Genomic DNA, 26,314 nt, shown 5'->3' with positions numbered 1-26,314 from the left:
CTTTAATATGTTAATTGCATAAGCAAGTATATCTTCTCTATCACTTTTTCTCAATTTAATTAGCTGGTACAGCTCCATGCTGTGACCCACTGTTTTAAATATTTTCTGCAAGACACTACCTTACATAGCGTTCTAAATTGCAAAAAAAGTTACATATAATTAAGTTGGCAGACAAAATTGTGTCTTAATTACCTAACTTTCTCTTTCATCCTAATGACAGATATGTGTATATGATCTGTGGCTTCACTACAAATCCATTATACTTCTCACTACTCACTACCCCAGAAAGGATAAATTTAGCCCGAGGAAGCAACAGGAAGAGGCCAATTAGACAAAATGTTAGACTTAGAAGGAAGATCAACATAACAGTCTTTAGCAGTTCCAATCTCCCAACAGAAAGCAGAAAAGCACACCAGAAGAATATATCTCCCAATTAACAAGATATGATTTAGCAGATTTGTATGTATATATTCCTTTAAAAATATCTATATCCCATTTTATAAATATATTTCAATGATGTTTTCTTGCCATGTTGAATATAACAATTCATTAAAAACCACACTGAAGGTTGTGCCAGGATAACCTTTCAGGAAATGGTGATCCCCCTCCATCTCTATCCATCTGAAAATAATCTTACTTAATCATAAAGGAAGGAATGGAGTCTTCATATCATACATTTGCCATGATAGCCACAACTGTAGCAGTGTTAGCATTATTACCTTGCCCTTCTATATGTTGTTGGTATGTTACGATTAATGTTTGGGGGGTTTTTTACAATTAATGTTTGTTTGTTTTTAAAGGCTGAGATGAATTTTTGTGGGTAGTGTTTTTTACATCAAAGCCTGAATCTTAAGCATAATATAGGGATTTTTTTGTGTAGTGTTAATAAGCAAATTTCAGAAATTGACTTTCTCCAAGCCAGCTTTTCAGTCCTGAATGTGTCGTCCTGGACCTGAAGAAACCTCTGAATATGACACAACCAGCATTCAGACAAGTTCTTGAGTCGCCTGTAAAAGCTAAGATCGGGAACCTGAATAACCTATTCCTGATTAGGAAGCAAATGGAATATCACAAATACAAAACAATGTTGTGGTCATTTGCTTTTCACTGTGTATATTTACCATATCACTTTTGCAATTGGGCATGGCAGAACACAGCATACTACTAATTGAAGTAAATCCAAAACCATTCAGTTTATATAAAATAACCTCTCGTATTTAAAAAAAATTAGACTCATATAAACATTTTGTACAGAACTGTACAAAAATTGTATCGGTGTCTAAAAACTGCAATTGGTGTGTTCAAAACAACATCAATATATTAGCAAAAAGATATAGTGATGGGAGCAGCTGGGTTCAGGACAAGGAGTACAAGTGAGAACCAGTTTGGTGTTCTGGTTAAGTGCATGGACTCTCATCTGGGAGAACTGGGTTTGAATCTCCACTCCTCTACTTGCAGCTGCTGGAATGGCCTTGGGTCAGCCATAGCTCTTGCAGGAGTTGTCCTTGAAAGGGCAGCTTCTTCGAGAGCTCTCTCAGCCCCCACCCACCTCACAGGGTGCCTGTTCTGGGGGGGAAGGCTGGCTCTGCCACTAGACAAACTAGGTGATTGCCTAGGGCACCAGACTTCTGGGGGCGCTGAACTGGGTGCTCCCCATGTGACTTGGTGACATCAGTGCAGAAGGGGGTGCCAGAAGTTAGCCTTGCCTAGGGTGCCAGAAAGTCTAGGGCCAGCCCTGTTGGAGGGAAGGTAAAGGAGATTGTGACCGCTCTGAGACTCTGAATCTCAGAGTCTAGGGCAGGATATCAATCCAATATCTTCTTCGATATCTTCTACATGCAGTCTACAACTCTAACAAGCAGAATTCAGGGCTTTTTTTGAGCAGGAATACACAGGAACGCAGTTCCAGCTGGCTTGGCATTAGGGGTGTGGCCTAATACGCAAATGAGCTCCTGCTATAACTAACAATATTGTGTAATTTGTTGTCTAGGCTAGTGATGGAGGTTACAGGCTTTGTATCTGTAGTTTTTTCATTTAAGACATTTTTATTTACAAATTGTCTGCATTAAACTGCCTCTAGGATTAATGCTCAGACAGAATTTGCCAAAAGAGAAAAAAAGTAATTTTTAAAATATCAGCTATTCCTAAATGTACCTTTGTCAGGAAATACTCTTCAATATAGCGCATTTTTGTCAAAAATCTTTCCCTTATAATATAGCTACCAATATTTCCTACCATAGAAGCTAACTGAACATGTATTATGATTACCATTAAAATTAATGTTCCCCTTTACTTAATAATTCAATAGTATATTGTCTCCCTTAACTTAATAATTTAATCGTATATTAAAATACTATTTTAAAATACTAAAACAGTATATGAATTTAACATTAGAATGTATTAGAATGAAACCCAACTACAACATTTTGAACTACTAGACTAGAGAGATGATTTAAAAAAAAAAAAAAATCAGTAGAAGGTACTAGAGTCACAACAACGAGTGGGTGGTTTTGCCATAGGGTTGCCAGCCTCCAGGTGGGCCTGGAGATCTCCTGCTTTTACAGCTGATCTCCAGGTGGCATAGATAAGCTTCCCTGGAGAAAATAGCTGCTTTGAAGGGTAGACTCTATGCTATGGCATTGTACCATGTTGAGGCCCTTCTTCTCTCCAAATCCTACCCTCTCCAGACTCCACCCCAAAGTCTCCAGGTATTTTCCACCAGAGACCTGGCAACCCTATTTTGCCATAAGATCTAAGACTTACAGTAAATCATGGATCAAAAGAGAAAAATATGCAGTATTTCTGATATTGAGATATAGTTTCAAGAAAATAAAGCTAGGACTATGCACACAACATTAATCTTTTGGGAAAAAATCATTTGAAATAAACCAAGAGAAATTACAATATTAGATTGTTTATTCCCATGTATAACTCCCACTATGAAATTTATTAGTGTAATTCTTATAGCTTCATTGATACTAGCATATAACCAGTATGTTATGTAATGGAGTTAACACAGAGAAGGTTAATCCCAGTGAACTGCTATGTTTTCTAACTGGGGGAATTATGAGCTGATTTTGAAAGTCTGTTTGTTCAGCAAGTGCTTCTAACACAATTTAAAACATTGCAAGACTCTAGGGTGCTCATTTAGTTCCATCATGATCTGGCTCAAAATTGAAAAATGTGATTGCAGCCTATATCCCTCAGATAATGTATTACACTTCAAAAATGAGATAGATTCTGCTTAATTGTGTTCTTGCCATTGCACGTAGAACCACGTGCATGCAGATGGGTGACCAGAACAAGGACAAATGTTAACATATGTGGGAAATGCTTTGAGGTTTACATCTTTCAAAGTAGTGCCAATATGCAAGTAATATAAAATAAAAAAACTGGAAAGACATTTATTACTAAGGGATCATCCAGAGATGCTGCTTATATTGTTTTAAAAATCTGTAACAGCTTTGCTAATCATTTGGCTGTGCTAACGCATTGGAACTGTGATGAGACACACAACTTCGTATGTACTCTGAAGATTTCAGTAAATGTGTTCTAATGTTAAAAAGGCAATTCTTTCAGCTGATAAATAAAAGTTCATTTCCATGAACCAACAGAGAAAAAACATTTTGTGTAATTTACATTTTTTCCTCCCCAGAACTCTCCCAAGATTGTAAAGGTGTGTCAGTACCTCGTATTCTATTCTCATCTCAAGCACACTTAATAGTTATTTCAACATCTTTGCAAGAGTCCATTTACATTTCTTATCTGAAAATGTATTCTTCAGAAAGTCATTATCTCATGCTCCATTAGAGAAGAGGAAAAAACACATGCTATGAGTTCATAAATTTAGCATGCACTTTAACCATTTGTTGGAATTTTCAAAATATTGGGGAGGCTTGCTACAGATCATAGTGAACTGTAGTTAAATATATTTTATGAGACTACCTGTGTAACAATCATATGTGAATGCATAGGTTTGTTGCATTCACTTCAGATTTTATGAATGTACACAAACCATATTAGGGGTACAGCTAAAAATATGTAATGTTGTGTTCAGGTAAGTTATTCAACATTTATAACGCTATTCTGAATTCCATAAGTTTTCTGTTTTTTAAAATTATTGCTTCTAGAAGGCTTCTTTCACATATTTGATTTGCCACGCAATGTAAATCCAGGAGGTACCCTATAACTCCTATTCTCCTGTTCAATCTTTAGGGTCACAAAATCTCTAAAGCAGAGGCGTTGAACCTTGTTGGGCTGGGCCATTTTGGGCTATTTAAGATTAGGTAGCAGAGATATAAACTTTGTGTTTGTCAGTGTCCTTTTTAAATATTTTTTTTTTAAAAAAACTTAAAACATGCTTAAAACATTAGCACTCATTGGTCTTAAAGGTACTTTCTTTGTATCTCTCCCTTGGGATCCAGGGAACTGGGCAAAGGAAGCTCGGGCTCTTTCCTTCCTTCCCCAGGGAACCGGGGGAGGGGGGGAGCCTCACCCAATAGAAGGAAGAGAGGCTTGGCTCAGTAGCTCTGCTGTGCAATTAAGAAAACCTAGCAAAATAAGCTCTGCCCCCCCTTCTTCTCCAAGTGAGGAGCCTCAGTCAATGGAGAAAACAGAGGTTTTGATCTGTAGCTCCTGTGCTATTGAAGAAGCCTTGCAAAGCAACCTGTTATGAAGAAGGAAGCAAGAGAAAGGGAGATGAAATCAGATGACAGCCAGTTGCTCGGGGGCCTGATTTGGCCCCCAGGCAGTATGTTTGACACCCCTGCTCTAAAGTGATGGTTTTCCTATGGAAATATATATATTTAGCAATAAAAAAATTCTGGCAATAAAGCAAATTACCCCCAAAGATGCCACATCCTTCAAAATTATGTTGCCAGTAAAAGAACATACCATTCATGTATCAATAAGGGCTCCAGACCATAGGCACGTAAAAAGCATATTATGGGACTAGGGGGAGCATATGGGGATTGAGTTGGGATTGAGTGGCTGGGCTGACTGTGCTGGATGGATGGGTGACAGCAGTCATGGGACAGTTGTGGAAGGGGTACCCAAAGTTGCATATGCCAGAAAGGAAACTTCCTTATCCCTGAGTACCTTGCCTCACTGTCCTGTCACTCTTGTCAGAAGGTGTGTAAAGAGAGAAACAATGGATGGTGCCCTTGCTCTCTATGTATGTATATTAGTAGCATAGTCTTTTCAAAAGCAGCAAAAACCAAAACAAGAATGTCTGAGACTCCACAACCTTCCTAGAGGATAAAGATCACTTGTTTGGAAGTACCAGGTCACTGAGAATACTGAAATCTTCTAAGTAGCTCTATTATCCCAGAACACAGGACACCATACAACAGGAGGCAATGCAGCCTGATTTACACATAACGAAGCACTTGGACTGGCTTATCTATTTACAGAATTTATATTCTGCCTTTCTTCCTTCTGAAGGGCCACCACAGTGGCTAATAATTTAAAACATACATGATAAAATCACATTAAAAAGCAGTCCTCCACACACAAATTAAAAACAGTCAAAATACATGCAAAGACATAACTCCCCCAGCAATTAAAACATTAGTCAGGAAGTAGGAATCCTGAAAAAATTCCAAGCAAACAAAAAAGTCTTCATCCGCTGGTGGAAGATGGCAAAAGAAGGGGACAGACTGTCCCTGTGGAGAGAATTCCAGAGCGTTGATGCCATGATCAAGAGGGCCCTCTCCTGGATTGCCCCTTGGCTAATCTCAGAAGTTGGGGGCAGGGCCTCTACAAATGACTGTAGTGTTTGGGCAAGTCCTTAAGGGAGCAGGAAGTTCTTCAGGTACATTAATCCCAAACCATATAGGGGTTTGAAGGTCAAGACCAGCATGTTGATTTGTGCTCAGAAATAAACTGGAAGCCAGTGTAGGTGGGCCAAGACTGGAGCAATATGGTGCCTATGATCCACTCCAGTCAACATCCTAGCTGCACTGTTTTGTACCACTAGGAGATGCAGCAATAGAGATCAGTCCAAGAGCACCTGCAGACTACAGACCTGTTTCTTCAAGAGGAGTGCAGCCCGATTCAGAATGGTCAATACCTTAAATCTCCAGTCAGACTGTCCACCCCAGTAGCATTTCTGTCTTGTCCAGGACTAAGTTTCAGTTTATAAGCCTGCATCCACATCAAAACTGCCTCCAAGCATTAGTTTAGGATTTCTACACTCCCCCAGGTATCTGGAAGTGCAAGACAGAGTTGAGTGTCATCCACATATTGGTGACAACCCAGCCCAAATTGCCTGATGACCTAACCAGCAGCTTCATGTAGATCTTAAAGAGCAAAAGGGACAAAATTGATCCTTGCAGGCCAAAGGCCAAAGTGCTGAGTGGCAGTTCCTTAACGCTGACTTTTGAAATCTACCTTCCAAGGAGGACTAGAACAACTGCAGAATGGCACTTCCCAATCCCAGTCCAGAAAGGCAGTTCAGGAGGATACCATGATTGATGGTATCAAAAGCCACTGAGACGCTCAGGAGAATCAATAGCATCACACCCCCTCTATCCATTTACTGGGGCAAGCCATCCACTGAGGTGACCACAGCTGTTTCAGTCCCACAATCAGCCCTAAACCCAGGCTGGAGGGAATCTAAACAATTTGTCCAGCCATCATCCATTTAATTACCTTGCTTAAGAATAGAACAATGGAGATTGACTGACAATTTGTGCAGAAGCCCTAGAATGTAATTCTTGTCACCTCAGTTTGACTTAGTTCTTCAGATTCACTCCTGAAAATACTGGCTGTAGCATGCATATGTGCCTAACATTTTCCACAATGAACACATATGCAAAGAAGTCATTCAGTTTCTCTGTTATCTCCTTTAGCAGTCCTTTTGTTCCTTTTAATCTAATTGCCTAAGTACCTCCCTGGCTGGTTTCACACTCCTGATATATTTAAATAAATGCTTATTTTTTTCTTGACATTTTTAGCAACCAGATCCTCAAATTCTCTTTTCTCTTGCCTAATTAACTTCCACCTTGTTTGCCAGACCCAGTGTTCCCTTCTGTTCACCTTGTAGGGGTAAACCTTCATTTTTCCCCAAAGAGGCTGTTTTGCTTTTATGGCTTCCTTGACCTGAGTTATTAAACATGCAGACATCCATTTAGAGTTGGTGGAACTTTTCTCCATCAGAGGAATGAATTATATCTGGGCTTCAATTAGTATGGCTTTAAACATCTTCAACATATCCCCTAGGTCTTGAGTCTCCAGTTTCCTTCAAACTAGCCTCACCATTTTCGTAAAATTCTCTCTTTTGAAATTAAATATGACTGTTCTAGACTTTGGGGGCAACCTTCCATTGCCATGACTGCTGAATTTAGAGACATTGTGGTTACTGTTCCCAATCTCCAAATCTACATTTCTCACCAGGACAGTTTTGCACCAGACCTTTAATCATGGTTTAACCTTGTCTCCAAGCTGACATTCTACACTAAAATCATAGAGTCGTAGAGTAGAGTTGGTTTCTCTCATTCTCTGATTGGTCCAGTTCTTGAACCTAGTCCACTCAGAACCTAGTGCAAGATTGCTACTTAGGTCATCTCTGTGAGTCACTGTTTCAATACACAGTAATTTGTGGTGTCTAGGATGACTGGGTTTTGTCCCTAATAGTGTCAATGGGATTTACTAAAGAAAAAAAGTGAATGTCAAAAAATGTCTAAAGAGATATGCATATTATACATATAGTCTCATAGAATTATCATCTTGTTTTAAAGAGGAAAAAAAACCCCTAGAAATATGATTATACAAATCCATTTCTCTAAATATTAGATAACCAACTGGGCCACAGCTCCCCATGCATTACATAAACCATCAATTTTAACTTTGTAATCTGCTCACTAGCACCTCCAGAGTGCAAGGAATACAAATTAGAACTACTTACTCATTTCTCTCCAGGCTGATGACAAGTTGCTGGCTTTCAGTTTGTATTAGCAATTTCAGCGTTGCTGGGTAAGTCTGAAAAATGAAACAGAAGTGTAATTCTGTTACTACCGAAACACACATAGGCACCTCTGTTCTCCAGTAGGTACCAAAGCTGCAAGTCATTACTGTCAGAAGAAAGACTACAGCAAGATCTGCAAGGAGATGATATCTAAATAAACAGCAAAAAACACATTAATACTATTTTTGTATTTATATGTGTATGTGTGCATGTGTGTGAATCTGGAGGTCATGGTGATTTCTGGTGACTGACCCCCACTGGGGACCTGGAGGATATTTAGTGAAGTGGCTGAATAAATCCTGCCCCCACCTCCCAACTTCTGGTATTCCAAGGAGGTCTCCCATCCAAGTACTTGCCAGAGTTGACCCTGCTTAGCGTTGACCCTTAGATCTGACAAGATCAAGCTTGACTGGGCTATCTAGGTCCATACCATTTTTAATTACTTTTGCATTTAAAAGAGGAGTTAACGTCTCCATATTTGCTTTCTTGACTACGGCTTTAATTTATGCTAGCCAATCACAGGAACACTTAAACATGTTAATTTTATTGATTGAGTACTGCACAGAGAAATTAATGCATGTGCCTGAACCACTGACTGATAGGCTAATAACTTTATACAGCCATGCATATTAGAATAACTGATTGACAATGTGCCCTTGAACTATGTTAGCAAGAATATTTTTTTAAAAAAAAAGAGAGAGAAGCTGTTGGTTTAATTAAGCATTTTATTGGTGATAATGATGTGAGAGAGGTTACACACTCACACAATCCAGTAACAGCTGCAGAATTTGAAACACAGGTTCTGGTCTACAGAACTGTATGAGAAGATTTTAAAAGCCATTTTTGAAATTGCTTTTAAACTTTGAAGAACATCGCCTGCTGATGTACAAATCTGTATATGCATGAAACAAAGTTCTCTGAATCCGGAACCAAGAACTGCACAGCTCCAATTCCATTCATACCATTTTGGGGGTATTTTTGTATTTATGTGTGTATGTGTGCATGTGCATATGTGTGCACCTGAAAGTCATGGCAACCTCTGGTGACTGACCCCTACTGGGGGCCTGGAGGATATTCAGGGAAGTGGCTGATGAAACCCACTGGTTACTCTGGTATACAGCAGTGATCTCCATGGGCACCAAGACACCTCCCAATGAGTTTCTTGGCACCCATCTGTGTCTCTCTAAACATATCTCTTCTCCAAAGATAATAATCAATCCTGGCTTTCCTCCAAGTCACTGGAACAAGGGATGCTATGAAAGAAGCCAATAAGACATCAATGACTGTCAGTGGGTCAGACTGAAAGCAATGGGTCTGCAGAAACAGTTGCCTCCAACAGTTAGATTGCACCCTCCAAGGATTTTATGATTGGCCCCATACCTCATGATATCCACTCTGTAGTGTTGCATACTTCCTGTTCTCCCTATCTCAGTGAAAACACCAATTATCTCCCTTGATCAATGAAAACATCACCAAGAGCCTTTAGCCTGGTAAAGGAGTGCAACCATTGTGTCATGAATGTTACAGAGGCTACTTGGCTCTATTAAACGAAGCATTAAAAACCATAAATATCAGTACTGTATACAAAGCCAAGAGAATTCTAATGTTAAAAAAATTGAGTTGTTTACATGTGCATCTCTTGATAAAGATACTTGATCGAAACAGGAAGTATAATTATCAGAATTCCATTGAGAACTTATTTTTATGGTTAAAACAATTTTATTTAGTAACATATGGTAATAATATTTTTTGCATCATTAATAACTTCTTTTTATCTATCCCATATATTACTTGATCCCCGCCGGTGTTATTTACTTAAAATACTAATATTTAAAGGTACCCTTAACTAATAAAAACAAAGATTAATATTCTTCTTCCTTCTAAGACTTAATCCTTTTATTTTCCACTCTTTTTCTACACATCTTCTAAACTTTTTCCACTCCATCTTAAAAACTTCTAAGTCATAGTCTCTTAAAGTTCTTGTTAATTTGTCGGTTTCACTCCATGTCATAACTTTTACAATTCAATCCCATTTTTCTGGTATTTTTTTCTTGCTTCCACAACTGCACATACAATGTCCTAGCAGCTGAAAGCAAGTACCAAATTATAGTTCTATCTTCTTTTGAAAATTTTTCCATTTTATTACTTCTGCTGGCACTATCCATAACGGTTTTCTCTCATCCCCATATTTCTTATATTTCATCCATGTATTTAGCAAATTGTTTCTTATATAATGGTGAGAGAAAAAACCATCCATCTTTTTTTCCCATAGTACATATAAGCATGCCAACCAAATTTATTTCCATGACCTTCCAACGCTAAGAGTTTTTTGTTTAACAGCGCCACCCATTATTTAATCCACGCTAAACAAACTGCTTCATGGTATAGTTTTAAATCTGGTAATAGGAATCCTCCTCTCTCTTTTGCATCTGTTAAGATTTTCATTTTGATCCTTGGTTTCTTCCCAGCCCACACAAACTCTGAAATTTTCCTTTGCCATTTATTAAATTGCTTACTGTCTTTCACAATCGGAATAGTTTGAAACAAATACATTATTCTTGGCAGAATATTCATCTTAATTGCCGCTATTCTGCCAAGCAATGACAAATTAAGTTTATTCCATTTTATCATATCTTCTCATAATTGTTTTTTAAACAAATCAATATTCTTCATTGTTATCTCCGCACCCAAATATTTTACCTTAGAGGTAACTTCACAACCCGTTAGTTTCTGCAGTTCCTTTTGTTTGCTTACTTGCATATTTTTACATAGAAGTTTTGATTTTTCTTTATTAATATAAAGTCCCGCCAGTTCTCCATATTCTTGTATTTTGACTAACAACAAAGGTGTTACTTGTATGGGATTTTCATTTATAAACATTATATCATCTGCAAATGCCCTATATTTATAAGTAAATCCTTTTACTTTTAATCCTTCTATTTCTTTGTCTTCTTGGATTTGCATCAGTAAGATTTCAAGAGTCATTATAAGCAACAGTGGGGAAAGCGGACAGCCTTGTCTTGTACCTTTGCTAATTATCATATCTTCTGTGAGATCTGCATTTATACATAGCCTTGCACGTTGTTCAGTATATATTGCTTTTATCATCCTTATAAAGTTTTCCCCCAACTCCATTTTCTCCATTACTGCAAACATAAAGTCCCAGTTTAAATTATCAAATGCTTTCTCTGCATCCGCAAAGAATAATGCAACTTCCTTTTCTGGATGCCTTTCATAATATTCCACAATATTTACAACAGTTCTAATATTGCCATTGAGAACTTATTTTTATGCACATTTGGAAAATTTATATTCACACACATTGTATATTGTACACTGCCAACATCAGAGCTTTTTTTCTTTTTCTTTTTTTTTTAAGCAGGAACGCACAGGAACTTAGTTCCAGCTGGCTTGGTAGCATGGAGTGTGGCCTAATATGCAAATGAGTTCCTGCTGGGTTTTTTTCTACAAAAAGCCCCGTGTGAAACAATGGTGACACCAGAGTGCGTGGCCTGATATGCAAATGAGTTTCTGCTGGGCTTTTAGTAAAAAAAAAAAAAATAACCATGGCCAACATTGTTGCCTTGTAAGCCTGGACTTGTAACACTTTCATTATTGAGCATATAGCTACGTCTTGTATTTATTGGAATTATTATTTATATTGTAGCATAAAGCTTCTCTTGTGATGTAGTATCTTTATATAAATGCTTTGTATTCTCTTGGGTGATGTTTTCATTGAGCAATGGAGATAACTGATACTTCCTGTTCTCAGCATTTTGAAAGAGCTCAGAGGCACAATAAGATCAGGGACTCCTGGTGTACAGGCAGTGCATGCAGAGGAAGATCAAACATCCTACCCCGTTCCCCACAAAAGTTCATAAATTGTAGAAAGCTTAGATGTACAAGGTTCCCAATTTCATGTGCAGAGCCTATACATGTGCAGCCTGAATACATGTAGGCTCTTCTGCAAATTAAGCTAAATACCTAACAAAATGGACTGGGCCAGTAGATTTTTCTATGCATTTAAGCTTTTTTTACTTTACACTGTGAAAATCAGCCAGGAAGAGCAGCAACTGCATATGTTGAGAGACACAGGTAAGATTATTTTCAGGACAACAGGTGTTTACTGCATCTTAAAATATGTCTCTTTTACTTGTCTACTATATTTATAATAAATTGATCTTGTATGAGGCTCAGCACCATGATCTGATTCCCTAAGGCATTTTTCTGCATTTTCCCTAAGGCATCATAAGGGACTTCAGAGTTTTGTGATTTAGCCAAGACCAAAATCTTTATTGCAGTTCACCTAGCCATGAGACACTTGCACCACCGACTGGAGATGAAAACTAAGAGCTTGGCTTCCTAACATTTTCTAAAACTATTTCTCCTTACCACTGGGGAGACTAGCTTATGGAGCATGCACAGGCAGCTGGCCTTCATGCTGGCTCTCACCCATACATTTTGAGCTCTAACAATATTAAGAGAAATAACAAGGTTTGTAAGAGAAAGACTGCCTTTCCTCTATTTTGGTAAAGTGCCTTCTCTAGGACTGTGTAGGAGCGGACAGTCAGAGCTGGTTTTCCTAAACCAGAGGCTGGCTTGAGATCTTATGAAATATTCAGTGGGATTAAGTATGGGGATAATAGTTCACAGGGTAGAAAGTTTCTCAGAAAAACCACTATTGCAACATTGAGAATTACAGCTGTTTCAGGAACACAAATATAAAAGTCTAAGCTTTATATAACAAATTGTCACCAGCATCTAGAAAAATCTGTTTCATATATCAGCTGTGTAAATTCAAACACATATTTTCATGCAAGTCAGCAGGGAAATTAAAATACAGCATTCAAATGAACTTTCCAGTATCTGTTTGACCATACAAAGAAAATACTTCATGATACAGCCTTGTATGACAGACCCCTTCCTTTCCCCTCCCAAAGAGGCAAATTTTTCTCTCTGTTTTTCTGTTGTCCTCTGTGACTGAACTGCCCACATACTATGGCTTATTTTTTAGCTAAGAAGTCTGGCTGTCCCAACCCTTGACTGTTCAGTATTTTAGCTTTTTGGCACAGCCCAGGAATTTAGGAAGGATCAGGATCCACCTTTAACTTAAATAACTGATAATGGCACTTGAGATGTTTTAAAATTCAAAAAGAACAAAACATTTTATTTGCCATATAGACAAAAGGTCATGTGAATACAGGGTTAAAATTTCTGAGGCAAAATCAGACTTTAGTTTTTATGGCCAGGCTAATAAGAGTTTTAAAGCTTTTTTTTTTTTTTTTTTGCAGTTTCTTGAAACTTTATATCGAGAGGCTTTTGTTCCAGTATTTTTTGTTAACTCTCCAGTGCACTTTATTTAGTATCTTTTGGTTTCCCGGAAGGTTGACACACTTTTTTCTGTACTCAGACAAAACACCCATTTTTAACTAACTCTTTAGGTCTCTACAAGCAGTTTGTATTCATACCAGACCAGGGATCTCTGTTTTTCAGAGCTATTTTTCCTGCAACTGAGAAAGAAATCTTCTCTCTCCTGAAATTTTCCTTTTCCTTGGTCTGAATGGGAGTCTCTGTATATTTCCCAAACCTCCTAGTCACTTTCCCCCAGTTCTCCTGTCTGTGTTAAACTGCTCTCAGTCATGGCAGAATTCTGATTTTTTTCCAGTAATGGCACAAAATCTAACTCCCTTTCCTCAGCATCCAATTCTCAAGACAATTTTGCTCAATCATATTGCTCAAGGCTCTCTGGCTCTGTGACAAATCAACTCTTCACATACCTTTACTCTGTTTGTAAAGTACTTTGTGGCTTTTTTAAAGGTGCAGCTCGTCACACCTTAGTATTCACCAAGCACTTGAGAGTCACTTAGTGCCATTAATACCGCAAGGAAATCTTGATTTGCAGTTTAATATTAGGTAAGCCATTCCATAGCCTAGAACAAGGGTGTCAAACTCATTGGTAATGAGCGCTGAATCTGACATAAATGAGACCTTGTTGGGCCATGTCGGACTGGGCCATGTGTGTACCTATTTAAGATTAGGTAGCAGTGACATAAACTTTAAAAAGGACACAGACAAACACAAAGAGTTTTTTTAAAAAATGCAAAACATTAGTACTCATTGGTTTTAAAGGTGCTTTCTTTGTATCTCTCCCATGGGATCCAGGGAACTGGGCAAAGGAAGCTCTGGCTCTTTCCTTCCTTCCCCAGGGGACCAGGAGGGGCAGGAGCCATGATTCGGCCCCTGGGCCACATGTTTGAGGCCCCTGGCCTAGAAGATAACTATACTGTTGAATTTAGAAAGGACAGCATAGAATTAAATATGACAGTTGCATAATGTTGGTTCCGGGTCTGAGATCCTCTTCCTGAGATGCAAAATTAAGCACATGTTAATTTCTGAGTTTTAAAAGAAATTTGTCAGCCATTTATTAGGTTCTGTTTAAATGCCGCATGCATAATTATATGCCTTCCTGATATAAAGCAAACCACCTTTGGTAAGAGCATATTATTTGAAAGTATATCTTGTTTAGTGGAATGAACCTGCTCTTGGCCTGCAGGCACTGTTCCACCCTACCCTCCAAGATTTTTACTTGTAGAGTACTTTTAGCTTGTAGAGCTGTTCTCTCTCTTCGGTGATCCACTGCCACCACCTGACCTTTGTAAGGAATTACTCACTGAGAGGGTCAGGACTCCCAGCTTCCCTTCCAAGTTCTGAGGCCCTGCCGTTGTGTCTCCCACTGCCTAGTGCCTGATCACCATGGAGACACCCTGAAGAAACAGCCACTTAACAACTGCCAGCCTTCTCCTAGCACTCAATTTAAAATAGTGTGTCCAAGACAGTGGAAGTCTATGTCGTACAGAGAGCCGCTATCAGCATCATAAGATATTAAGTATTTATTAAAAAGGAAATATTCACAAGCATACTTTAACACAGAACCAGATTGAGGAAGCAACTCAAAAGAAAAGAGCAAAATGCAGTTCCTCTGTCGCTCTCTCTCTATATATACCCTATCAGTTGCTAAAATATGGGACAGGCTTAGGAAGTTACAGATCTTTAGAGTTGTTCCTACCTTGACGTTTCCTGGTTAAAATGGTTACCTCCTCCAGACCTCCTTTAAAAGTTCTGTCTGTTTTGAAGGACCCAGCACCCAAGTGAGCTTTCTCCTTGCATCCAGTTTTATTTTCTCCCTTTCCCCACCCACTGACCAGATCAGCAAAGCTTTTCCTGAAGTCTCTAGAATTTTCCTTCCTGAAGCCACTTTAGTATTTAATTCCTTCAAATCTCTATTCCCTGCTTGAAGTGTGTGTATGTGGAGGGAAGCTTGTCTAAACCTATTGGCATTTGTATGAAGGTGGACTGGAAAGCAATTGAACTGACTTCCCCTTTTCCTGTCTATTGTCTGCCCAGAGAGAAATCAAAACTTTTAAAACTCAGAGTGAAGGTTTTGCTCATTTCAAACCTCCAAAGAAAAAAATGCATTTCTTCACATCTTGTTTAGATATAAATACTCTTTGTACCAGTTCTGTATCAGCTGAGGTCATTTTTGAAGAACAAAAGCCTGAACATATAGTCTTCCCATAAAGGGTCCGCAAAAGTGCTCACGATGAGCCATACTGACTGCTCATTGTGCTCCTGTCACAAGCAATCGTGTCAGCACTCTGATTAGAAACATAATGTGTAACTTTAAGTATAATACTGCTCAAACTGTGTTTTTCCTCCTTTCAAAAGCAGAAGGACCTCCACTTCAGAATCTCTTACCCAGAAAAAGTGTTAAATTTAGCAAACTACATGTTTGGACAAATGCTAAACATTTTATTTATTGTGCACAGATTAATCTGTGAAATAAAGAAGCCACTAGATTTTGCAAAAGGTTTTATGTATACATCCTCTTGTGAGAACTCAAAGAATATTTTCACAGGCTCATTTTATCTGCAGATCCTATCATGCTTAGTGTTATGATATTCACCAATGAACTACTCTTACCTTTTCTACCATCATCAAGGGAAAATGGCTTTCCCTCCAACGTTTTGTTTGTGTAGAAATACTTATATTGACAGACTTTTAAGTTTAGATATTAATGCAGGGATCCTAGCACTATCCTTAATAATTTGATAGGATCTGCATGGATTTCTTCCTCAGTATTACTACTATAAACTCTGGGAGACAAAAGAAGATATTTAACTCTTTTAGACACACACAGCCCCAGCCATTTTATTTCAAATAGACTATGGCTAAACAAAATGTCTAATCTTAAACAAAGTTATACCCTTCTTAATCCTCTAGCTTCAACAGATTTTGAAGGGTATATTTGTATTTTGGACTGCACTAATGGTCTTGTAGTCTCTTCCTGTCTAGAGTAGGACAAGCCCACTGGGTGTAATGGCTTGCCTGACATAGTCTTTCAGCCTTGTCATCTTTCAACAGAACATGGGTAATGTCTACAGTCTTAGGAACACATTGCTGATACTTTCATTCTGAAAGGTATTCAAATTCACTATCAGCCCATTATGACAAAATGTCAACAGTATCAAATTGCATTGAATGAAGATTTCTTGGCATACTGAATAAAGTTAGAAAAACTAGGCCCTCATACTGGGAAAGAAAACTGTGTAAAATAAGGATCTGAAAAGGTAATAAAATACGTATCGTGTCTTTTGAGCATTAGTGCACAACTGGTGGAAGCATACCAAAGGATGACTCCCAGGTGAAAGAAGAAGATAGGACATATCAACAGCTTATTGGAAGTGAAGAAACTCTTCCATATTCTCTTACTAGAATATGAATCTATATGCACATTTTCAACCTGCTGAGTAAGCAATAACTTTTCAAGTTATCGCTCTCCTAGAATATAAATGAGCCAGAAATGAAGAGAATGTCAAGCCAGATGAGAATCCCAACTGACTAGGGAACACCACTTACAAAATTCCATTTGCTTTATTGGCTTAAAGCACTCAAGGCACTCAAGGCTTGCAAGGATATAAATCACTGGACTGAAGTGTTATAAACAACAGTTTCCTGCTTCAGTTCTCTGTTTGCTGATACTGACTTGGTGTGTGTGTGTTTTTTAAAAAAAGATCACACAGACTTACTGAATTTGAAAGGAAATCATGAGAATTAAATATTGCCATAATCAGCTTACCATCACAAGTATTCACACTTTCCCCACACTTGACCTTTTATTTTGAATAAAAGCATGGTGTTCATAAAGCACCACTTAGCCTACTGTTCTCTAGCTTGAAGAATTAGAAGTAACTGGTGGCAGTCTGTGATTGCTGCCATTCTGCAGTCATTATAGAAAGCTTGCAGCTGGTATTTGAATAGCCACTACAAACAATACAAAACCTATAAAAGGGATCAACTGACAGTTACGAACATGGACTACGACTAAGATACAAGATTTGCTTAATGAATTCCACGCACATAAAAATGATAACATGTACCAAAAAGCTCACCAATATGGAGAACACTCCACTGCAGAATTTAGAGAGTGAAGACAGGCAGCTGGATCCCAATACAAGTTCAAAATCTGATTCAGATGTACACAAGACAGAAAATGACTGCCAATAATAATGTCACCAAAGCTGGATTAAATCTTTGAAGTACTAAACTTAACATCTGCTACTGTCTCAAGGTCAGCTACCACAGGTGAGATAACTCTCTGCTACTGCCCGTTTTGCCAAGGCACTGGTGATCATTTTTTTCCTTTTCTACTTATCATTCAGAATGTTGCTTTAAACCACACCCAAGTTTGTAGTATCTGCCTTACTTAAACTTACATTTTAAGGAAAAACCTCTTCCTTACATGCCTGATAACTGGGTAATATGCATGACAGGTTAATAAAGTACTCTAAATCAGCCTCTTCAATAAGAAGCAATTTGTTATGAAGAAAGAAAAACATGTAGAGCACTCACACTTAGTATTAAACACTTTATGTTGATATCTTGATTAATCAGACTTTTTCATATAATTTAATCTCAGTAGTTGACAAGTATCCATCAGATTTTAGTATGTTCACGTATGTTCTAAACTGTTACTGTTCAGTTAAGCTTGCCAGGAACCCAGAAGGAGGACTAGAGGCAGCAGGAGGACTACAGGGACGTGGGGTGGGTGGGGGTGGGATGTGACATTGGCAACACACATAATCTCTTCTGCATACAACCCAGAAATGAGAAAGGATAGCACTAGGAACCATTGGAAACTCTGGTTTTACCACAGAGTTTCCAGCAATTCCTTAAACCTTTTGTCACTTTTGTAGTGATGCAGCAATGTCAATAAGTTGCTGCTTTTTTTTCTCCTCCCTCACTGCTTCAAACAGCAGCAGGCAACAAAAATTGCCAGTGGAAAACTTATGTTCAGTACTCTTTTAAACATGAAAAGCTCTCTTTCTTAACTCTCTAAATTTCATTACTTTATTCTCTTCAGACCTCAAGTATACCCTATGTCATTTTTCCAATCAAAATTTCTCAAAGTTAACTTTAAATGTAATTCCTTAGTTTCTCTTCTTTTCTAAAGATTCTGAAAAGGGCCTCTCTAACTGGTAGCAGGACTACCCATTTAACCAGTCCTGTAGTAGCTCTTTTTTAACCAAACATACTCCTGTATTACGCTTTCAAGTATTAAACTTAGTATCACTTATATATCTATTTCTCACCATGTCTACATCTATGGACACATAAATCCAGAAACTGGAGCCATGAACATACAAGACATCTTTCTACAAACCTGAAAAAGCCACAAGTTTGCAAAAAAATCTAAAAAACAACAACAATTAGAGAGAATGGTGGGATATAAATAACAAATATAGCTGAAAATAGGGGAGGGTCAGATAAAAGAGAGATTGGTTGGTGGCTGGGAAGAAGAGAAGAAAACAAGTTGAAGATATGGGGGCTGTCAGCATGAACAAAGGAGAAAATAGTGTGGAGAGGAGGATACAGGGGAAAATGAGGTGCCCAGTGCAAGTCCTTGGAGGTTTCCCAGGTCATAACTGGGAGAGGTGGCCATAGTTTCACTGGGAAGGGGCTACAAGTGGGAAGGAAGGAGAGAAAGCTGAAGATAGGGACCAACTAAAGGTAAGTTGGCTAGTGGTGGGAAGGAAAGAAGAAGGAAAAGGGGAGAGAGTGAGAAGCTATCAGGGATGCCGCAGAAAGGAAAGAAGAAACAATAGGAAAAGGTTAAATGAGATGCCATCTGTAAGTCCTTGCAGGTCCCCCACTTGTTATCTCTAATTCTGAACAGGTTCCAAGAATATGGAGTGAAAAATCATGCAAAGGAGTCAGAGAGAGATGGGGGATTTTTCTGCAAACCTGAGGGAATCCCCAGTCTTGCATAAAAAACTGAAAGCCAATCAATCAATAAGATGTGGAGGATTAAAACACCCCAAAATAATAGAAGCAAAGTCTGTGGTTTGAAAAAAATGAATGCCCTCTGAGACCTCATGATACTGCACTGTTGAGATTTTTGTGTCCATTTGGTGCTGGGCTGCTACAGCAACAGCAACAATGTCGCTAAACCTTGGTTTCTCTCAGTCAAAGGAAATGGGAAAAGTTGGAAGGTAGGAAAGGAAGTAGGGAAAGAGGAGATAAAAAGAAGAATCTTAAGGTGGAGAACAGGAAAAGGTTGTTAGGTGGGAGGGAGATAAAACTGAAGACTGAAGCATGTGAAAATTTTGTGAGAGGCAAAGAAGGAAGCAAGGAGATGGATGAAACTATGGGGCCTGCCAGGGGTATGGAAAGTGGAAATAATGTGAGGCAGGGATGCAGGGGAGAAATAAGGTGCCCCCAAGAGTTACCAGGTCCAACTCAAAAAATATCTGTGGACTTTGGGGGTAGAGCCAAAAGACTTAGGAGCAAGATTGTGACAAGCACAATTGAACTCCAAAGGGAGTTCTGGCCATCACATTTAAAGGGACTGCACACCTTTTAAATGCCTTCCCTCCATTTGGAAATAATGGAGGATAGGGGCACCTTCTTTGGGAGGCTCATAGGGTTGGACCCCCCTGGTCCAATCTTTTTGAAACTTGAGGGGTGAGTTGAGGAGAGGCACCAGATGCTATGCTGAAAATTTGGTGCCTCTACCTCAAAAAATAACACCCCCCCAATATCCATGGATTGATTCTCCATTATATCCTATGGAAACCAGTCTCTATAGCGTATAATGGAGTGCCCTGCAGACATTTCCCCTCTAATTTCTGATAACCCTGAAGTGGGGGAAGGGCCTCCAAACCAGGGAATCCCCTGCCCCCAACTGGGGATTAGCAACCTTAATTGCCCCCTGAGAGTCCCATGCCTTTTAATATAAATATACATGTTAGAAAAAGATAGAGACAGACCTAATCAAAACTTATCCAAAACTGTGAAATAGTTATTTTGTCACAGTCCATAACTCTAAAATATTAAAGAAACTATAACACTTATTTCAGGAAGAAGTATTTACATATTGAGTATTTATTCAAGTATTTACACATATCACTGGTCTCAGAACACTAGGATGTCTTACTTAAATTGGAACTTAAGTGCATAGATACTGATCTTCAAATGCATTCCATCTGAGATATTTGGTTTTAGTTGCACACGCAATAAGTAAATAAGCAATAAGTAAATAAGTAAAATTAGCAATAAGTAAAATTGCTTCTCTGAGCTCTGGTTATAAATGCCAAACATGTGAAAAGGTACACATCCAACATTAGGAGCCATTTCTTTTTTTTTAAAAAAAAATCTCCGCCTCTCAAAACAAGTGGCTTAATAAATTTTAGCAGAAAAGGTTCTCATTAGCTTTTACACTTAATAATTATGCAGCGTATAATACAGTGGAAAGAGAAGTCAAATAGTGAAAAAAGCACAAGCCGAGATAAATAAGTTTTCGGATCAACTACCAAACACAAAGCCTAAATCAAAATACAATCTTACTGAACCGTCCCATGATATATGATAATTCCTCAGAGCACTTTTGAACACATGCAGATGTGGAAAATTATTAGTGTCATTTATTCTGATAGAAAGAATCAACTACAGCCAACAGAGGCTAGCTGTAGCTGCACACCTTATTTGTAATTTAACAACCCATGAGGCCATTTGAAGTCAAGTAAGCACAACACCACAGGTTTAATAGGAACAGATGAGTAATAAAAAAAAGTAAGAGAGAGCAGCAAAAACCTCCTGGAGAATTCTATTTATGGCATTTTTAGAACCAGTCCTTGATTTGTTTGTTTTTTAAAATCACTTAAAGTAATGCGATCTTTATATTTGACAGGGAAACCAGCAAAATCACATCTGGAACTGGGTCTATCAGACAATCAACTCTTTATGGCTCAAGTGAAGGACCACCCTTCTACAAGAGCCAGGAAGCTGTGGAGGAACTTGTCCCCTGTTTAGGCTGGCCATTAAAAGCTAGAGGTTCTGCTCTAGATATACAAGATGACCCTCTGAACTTCTGCTAGGTTTAAGTGCTTTCTTAATGGCATTTGGTAGCTGTTGGCTAGCCACGCACCCTTGAATGAGGGAAGAAGGAAATATACGGCTGGATCCAAGCCAAAGCCTTTTTTCCTGGTTGTTTGGTCTCATTTTGCTTTGATGATATCTGAAGCTCTGAGCACACTGGGTTATTCTGATTTTGTTCCTTTCTATTCTCGTGTTACTGTTGGCATCTGACAGAACAATGGGATCATACAATCAAATGTTTGTATGTTGCTGAGGCAAAAATGGAGCCAAACATAGGAAAATTGTTACCATGGCACCTTGAACAGACTGGGCCAGTCCAAGGACAAAAATTGTTGCACTTAGGACATAAAAGGAGGCAAAAAACAGTTTTTCACCTGACATGCATATTTTTCTATGCAGTAAAGTTATCAGCCCAGCCATATGGTCACAGAACCTACCGGCGTGGGGCGATCCTGGATTTGGTCCTAAGTAATGCCCAAGACTTGGTGAGAGATGTAAAAGTGATCACACCGCTCGGGAGCAGTGACCCTAATGTTATTGATTTCACCATTTGTATAAATAGAGAGTTGCCCCAAAAGACCAGCACAACCACTTTTAACTTTAAACAGGGTAAATTCTCTGAGATGAGGAGGCATGTGAAGAGGAAACTGAAAGGAAAGGTAAATGCAGTCAAAACCCTCGGGGAAGCTTGGAGGCTATTTGGAACTACAATCCTAGAAGCTCAGATAAAATATATACCACAAGTTAGGAAAGGCACAAACAGGTATAAGAAAAGACCTGCATGGTTAACAAACAAAGTTACGGAAGCTGTAAAAGATAAGAAGGATTCCTTTAAGCGGTGAAAAGCTACTCCAAGTGAGATTAATAAAAGGGAACACAGGCTGTGGCAAATCAAATGCAAGACTGTGATCAGGCAGGCAAAAAGGGACCATGAGGAACATATTGCAAAAAGCATAAAGACCAACAATAAAAATGTCTTCAAATATATTAGAAGAAGGAAACCAGCCAGGGAAGCAGTAGGGCCCTTGGATGACCAAGGGGTAAAAGGATTACTGAAGGAGGATAGGGAAATGAATGAGAAGCTGAATGAATTTTTTGCCTCCGTCTTCACTTGGAAGATGAGAAGTGTTCGCCCACTCCAGAACCTCTAATTTTGGAAAGGGTGTTGAAAGACCTGAGTCAGATTGAGGTGACAAAAGAGGAGGTCCTACAACTGATAGACGAATTAAAAACTAATAAGTCACCAGGTCCGGATGGCATACATCCAAGAATTCTGAAAGAACTCAAAGATGAACTTGTGGATCTCCTGACAAAAATATGTAATCTTTCATTGAAATCTGCCTCCGTTCCTGAGGACTGGAAGGTGGCAAATGTCACCCCCATCTTTAAAAAGGGTTCCAGAAGAGTTCCAGGAAATTACAGGCCAGTCAGTCTGACTTCAATACCGGGAAAGTTGGTAGAAACCCGAGGTCATTTTGTAGAAAAATAGGTGCTGGAGTTTATGCAGGGATTGTTATGCAGCTGCATATACTATTCAATGGACAAGGGGGTGGAACTCTCAGAAGGAGGAGGTGGAACTCTCAGAAAGGTTCAGGAGCTGTGCTCCTGTGAGCTCCCATTGAATCTGAGGCCTGGTAGAAACCATTATCAAGGAAAGAATGAGTAGGCACATTGATGAACACAAGTTATTGAGGAAGACTCAGCATGGGTTCTGTAAGGGAAGATCTTGCCTCACTAACCTGTTACAGTTCTTTGAGGGGGTGAACAAACATGTGGACAAAGGGAACCCAATAGATGTTGTTTACCTTGACTTCCAGAAAACTTTTGATAAAGTTCCTCATCAAAGGCTCCTTAGTAAGCTCGAGAGTCATGGAATAAAAGGACAAGTCCTCTTGTGGATCAAAAACTGGCTAATTAATAGGAAGCAGAGAGTATAAGTGGGCAATCTTCACAGTGGAAGACGGTAAGCAGTAGGTGCTGCAGGGCTCAGTACTGGGTCCCATGCTCTTTAACTTGTTCATTAATGATTTAAAGTTAAGAGTAAGCTGTGAAGTGGCCAAGTTTGCAGATGACACTAAATTGTTCAGGGTGGTGAGAACCAGAGAGGATTGTGAGGCACTCCAAAGGGATCTGTTGAGGCTGGATGAGTGGCGTCAATGTGGCAGATGAGGTTCAATGTGGCCAAGGGCAAAGTAATGCACATTGGGGCCAAGAATCCCAGCTACAAATACAAGTTGATGGGGTGTGAACTGACAGAGACTGACCGACAGAGATCTTGGGATCATTGTAGATAACTCACTGAAAATGTCAAGACACTGTGCGATTGCAATAAAAAAGGCCAACGCCATGCTGGAAATTATTAGGAAGGGAATTGAAAACAAATCAGCCAGTATCATAATGTCTCTGTATAAATCGATGGTGCAGTGTCATTTGGAATACTGTGTACAATTCTGGTGACCGCACCTCAAAAAGGATATTAAAGCACTGGAAAAAGTCCAGAAAAGGGCAACTAGAATGATTAAAGGTTTGGAACCTTTTCCCTATGAAGAAAGGTTAAAACGCTTGGGGCTCTTTTGCTTGGAGAAACGTTGACTGCGGGGTGACATGATAGAGGTTTACAAGATTATGCATGGGAGAAAGTAGAAAAAGAAGTACTTTTCTCCCTTTCTCACAATACAAGAACTCGTGGGCATTCAATGAAATTGCTGAGCAGTAGGGTTAGACCGAATAAAAGGAAGTCCTTCTTCACCCAAAGGGTGATTAACATGTGGAATTCACTGCCACAGGACGTGGCGGCAGCTACAAGCATAGCCAGCTTCAAGAGGGGTTTGGATAAAAATATGGAGCAGAGGTCCATCAGTGGCTATTAGCCACAGCATATTATTGGAACTGTCTGGGGCAGTGATGCTCTGTATTCTTGGTGCTTGGGACAGGGGGGCAAAGTGGAAGGGCTTCTAGCCTCACTTGTGAACCTCCTTTTTTTGGTCGCTGTGTGACACAGAGTGTTGGGCTGGATGGCCCATTGGCCTGATCCAACATGGCTTCTCTTATGTTCTTATGTTCATATGCTCTAAGTAATTGATGAAACCTGCAACTGCAGATTGTAAATAGCAACATGCATATAGTAGGACACCATTAAAAAGGATAAGAACAAGTCGTTGAGGATATGTGTTAGTATAAAAATTCACTTTCTATAATGAAAGAGGCTGCTATTGCAGCAACTCATTTGGCCATGATCATTATTGAGAAACGGAGACACACATGGGGGCCCATCACAAACTTTTAACATTTTTTTGAAAATTTTGTTTCCGCAAAGAGGTTCTGGAACTCCCTTCCACCACATTCCCTCAGAAAAAAAGCCCTATTTAAGACCCTAAGAAGAGCCCTGATGGATGGTACCAAAGATCCATGTCATTTACTGTTCAATTTTGCAATAGCAGCTAGCCAGATGCCTCTGGGAAGCTTACAAGCAGAACTTGATGCCAAGAGCACTTCCTTGTTGCTTGTCTCCAGCATAGAGGCATTTCTCCTTCATATCTCTCTTTTTCCAGAAAAAAAGCCCTGAATATTTACTACTTGCACTTTAATGTGGTGGTGGAAAATGCCATATTCAGAGGCAGTGAACCTCTGAATACCAGTGCCAGGCGGCAACATCATGAAAGGCTTCAGCCTCTAAACCATGTTGTTGGCCCTCCGTAGCAAGCAGCTGACACTGCAAGACAGGATACTGGACTAGATGGACTACTGGCCTGATCCAGCAGGGCCATTCTTATATTCTTGTCTGTCCTTTTCAGTGCTATTTTTACTATCTAAACAACCCAAAATGAAGGCTTAAACAAAGTTAAAAACACATTAATAGGAAGATGAAACCTAGGCATGCCAGTCTCCAGGTGGGCCTGAGGAACTACCCACCCTGCGTCAAATTATAACTCATCTCAGACTACAGAGATCTGTTTCCCTAGAGAAAGTGTATTATTGGGAGGATGAAATCTATAGCATTGCACCTCACTGAGGCCCCTGGCCTTCCCAGGATCCACTCTGAAATCTTCAGGAGCTTTCCAACCAGGAGCTGGCAACCTTATGCCCCCTGTCTACCATTGGTGGCCAAGAGGGACCTAGCAACCTTACCCCTTGCGTTTTCCTACATAATTTCCATAGTACCTTTTTTGTGGTATCCTGGAAAAATGATATTCCAAATACTACATAGGCATTATAATACTAGCCATTTTCTTTTCAAACTGTTTCCCAATAATCACTAGTACTAACTTTGTTACCATTGCACACTGAACAGATGGTTTTCACTGAGCAATCCTGCATGACATCAAGCTCTCAGATTTTTGAGAAAATAATTTAAGGCAGCAATAGCTTGAGTTCCTGGACCATAATGAAGCAAAAATTGAGAAGTTTGTGCATCTCCAGTAATTTCCTTTTCTTACAATGCTTAGTTTAAAATTAGCATTTAGACTCTAAATTACAAAGGGATTGATTAGAACCCATTTATACCATGACTCTGAAATAGCATGAGCTAGAAGAGATTTCACATAGGCCTATCATGTACAGGTGTTTTGCTTTGCTTTCACTGTGCATGTCCATCACGTTTTCCTTTTGCATTGTTGTTCCTCCCTTCAGCATTCAGTTCACTTTCTGCTCCCCGTTTTCTGAGAATGCTTTTGTGCCAGCTTTTTCCTTGCTTTGCTTCAAAGCTGAAGGTAATCCAAAAGCACACAGAGTCCTTTGGATTCCCCCCTTCCCCCCACCCCTTGTAAGCCCCTCCCACACCACATCCAGATCATTCTGCCCACACTGTACCCCCCCCCCTTTTTACAAGTGGCATGAGTCTAGGGATATAAGACAATTGCTAGTCTCAGATCAAGGAAGGGAGAAAGAGAGAGAGAAAGAGAGAGAGAAAGAGAG

The 26,314-nt window shown here is 39.2% G+C and overlaps 1 protein-coding gene across 1 annotated transcript in view; it reads right to left on the bottom strand.

Annotated features, from left to right (window-relative positions):
* ADAM12 (ADAM metallopeptidase domain 12) overlaps positions 1 to 26,314 on the bottom strand; it is a 359,573-nt gene that overhangs the window by 257,628 nt on the left and 75,631 nt on the right. Inside the window, exon 3 of the mRNA XM_060241431.1 lies at positions 7,907 to 7,980. Within this exon, the coding sequence (XP_060097414.1) occupies positions 7,907 to 7,980 (74 nt within the window). The remainder of the gene's footprint in view (positions 1 to 7,906; positions 7,981 to 26,314) is intronic.

The sequence above is a fragment of the Heteronotia binoei genome, chromosome 6, assembly GCF_032191835.1.
Source record: "Heteronotia binoei isolate CCM8104 ecotype False Entrance Well chromosome 6, APGP_CSIRO_Hbin_v1, whole genome shotgun sequence".
NCBI lineage: Eukaryota > Metazoa > Chordata > Lepidosauria > Squamata > Gekkonidae > Heteronotia > Heteronotia binoei.
This window is presented reverse-complemented; position numbering and strand designations above follow the sequence as displayed.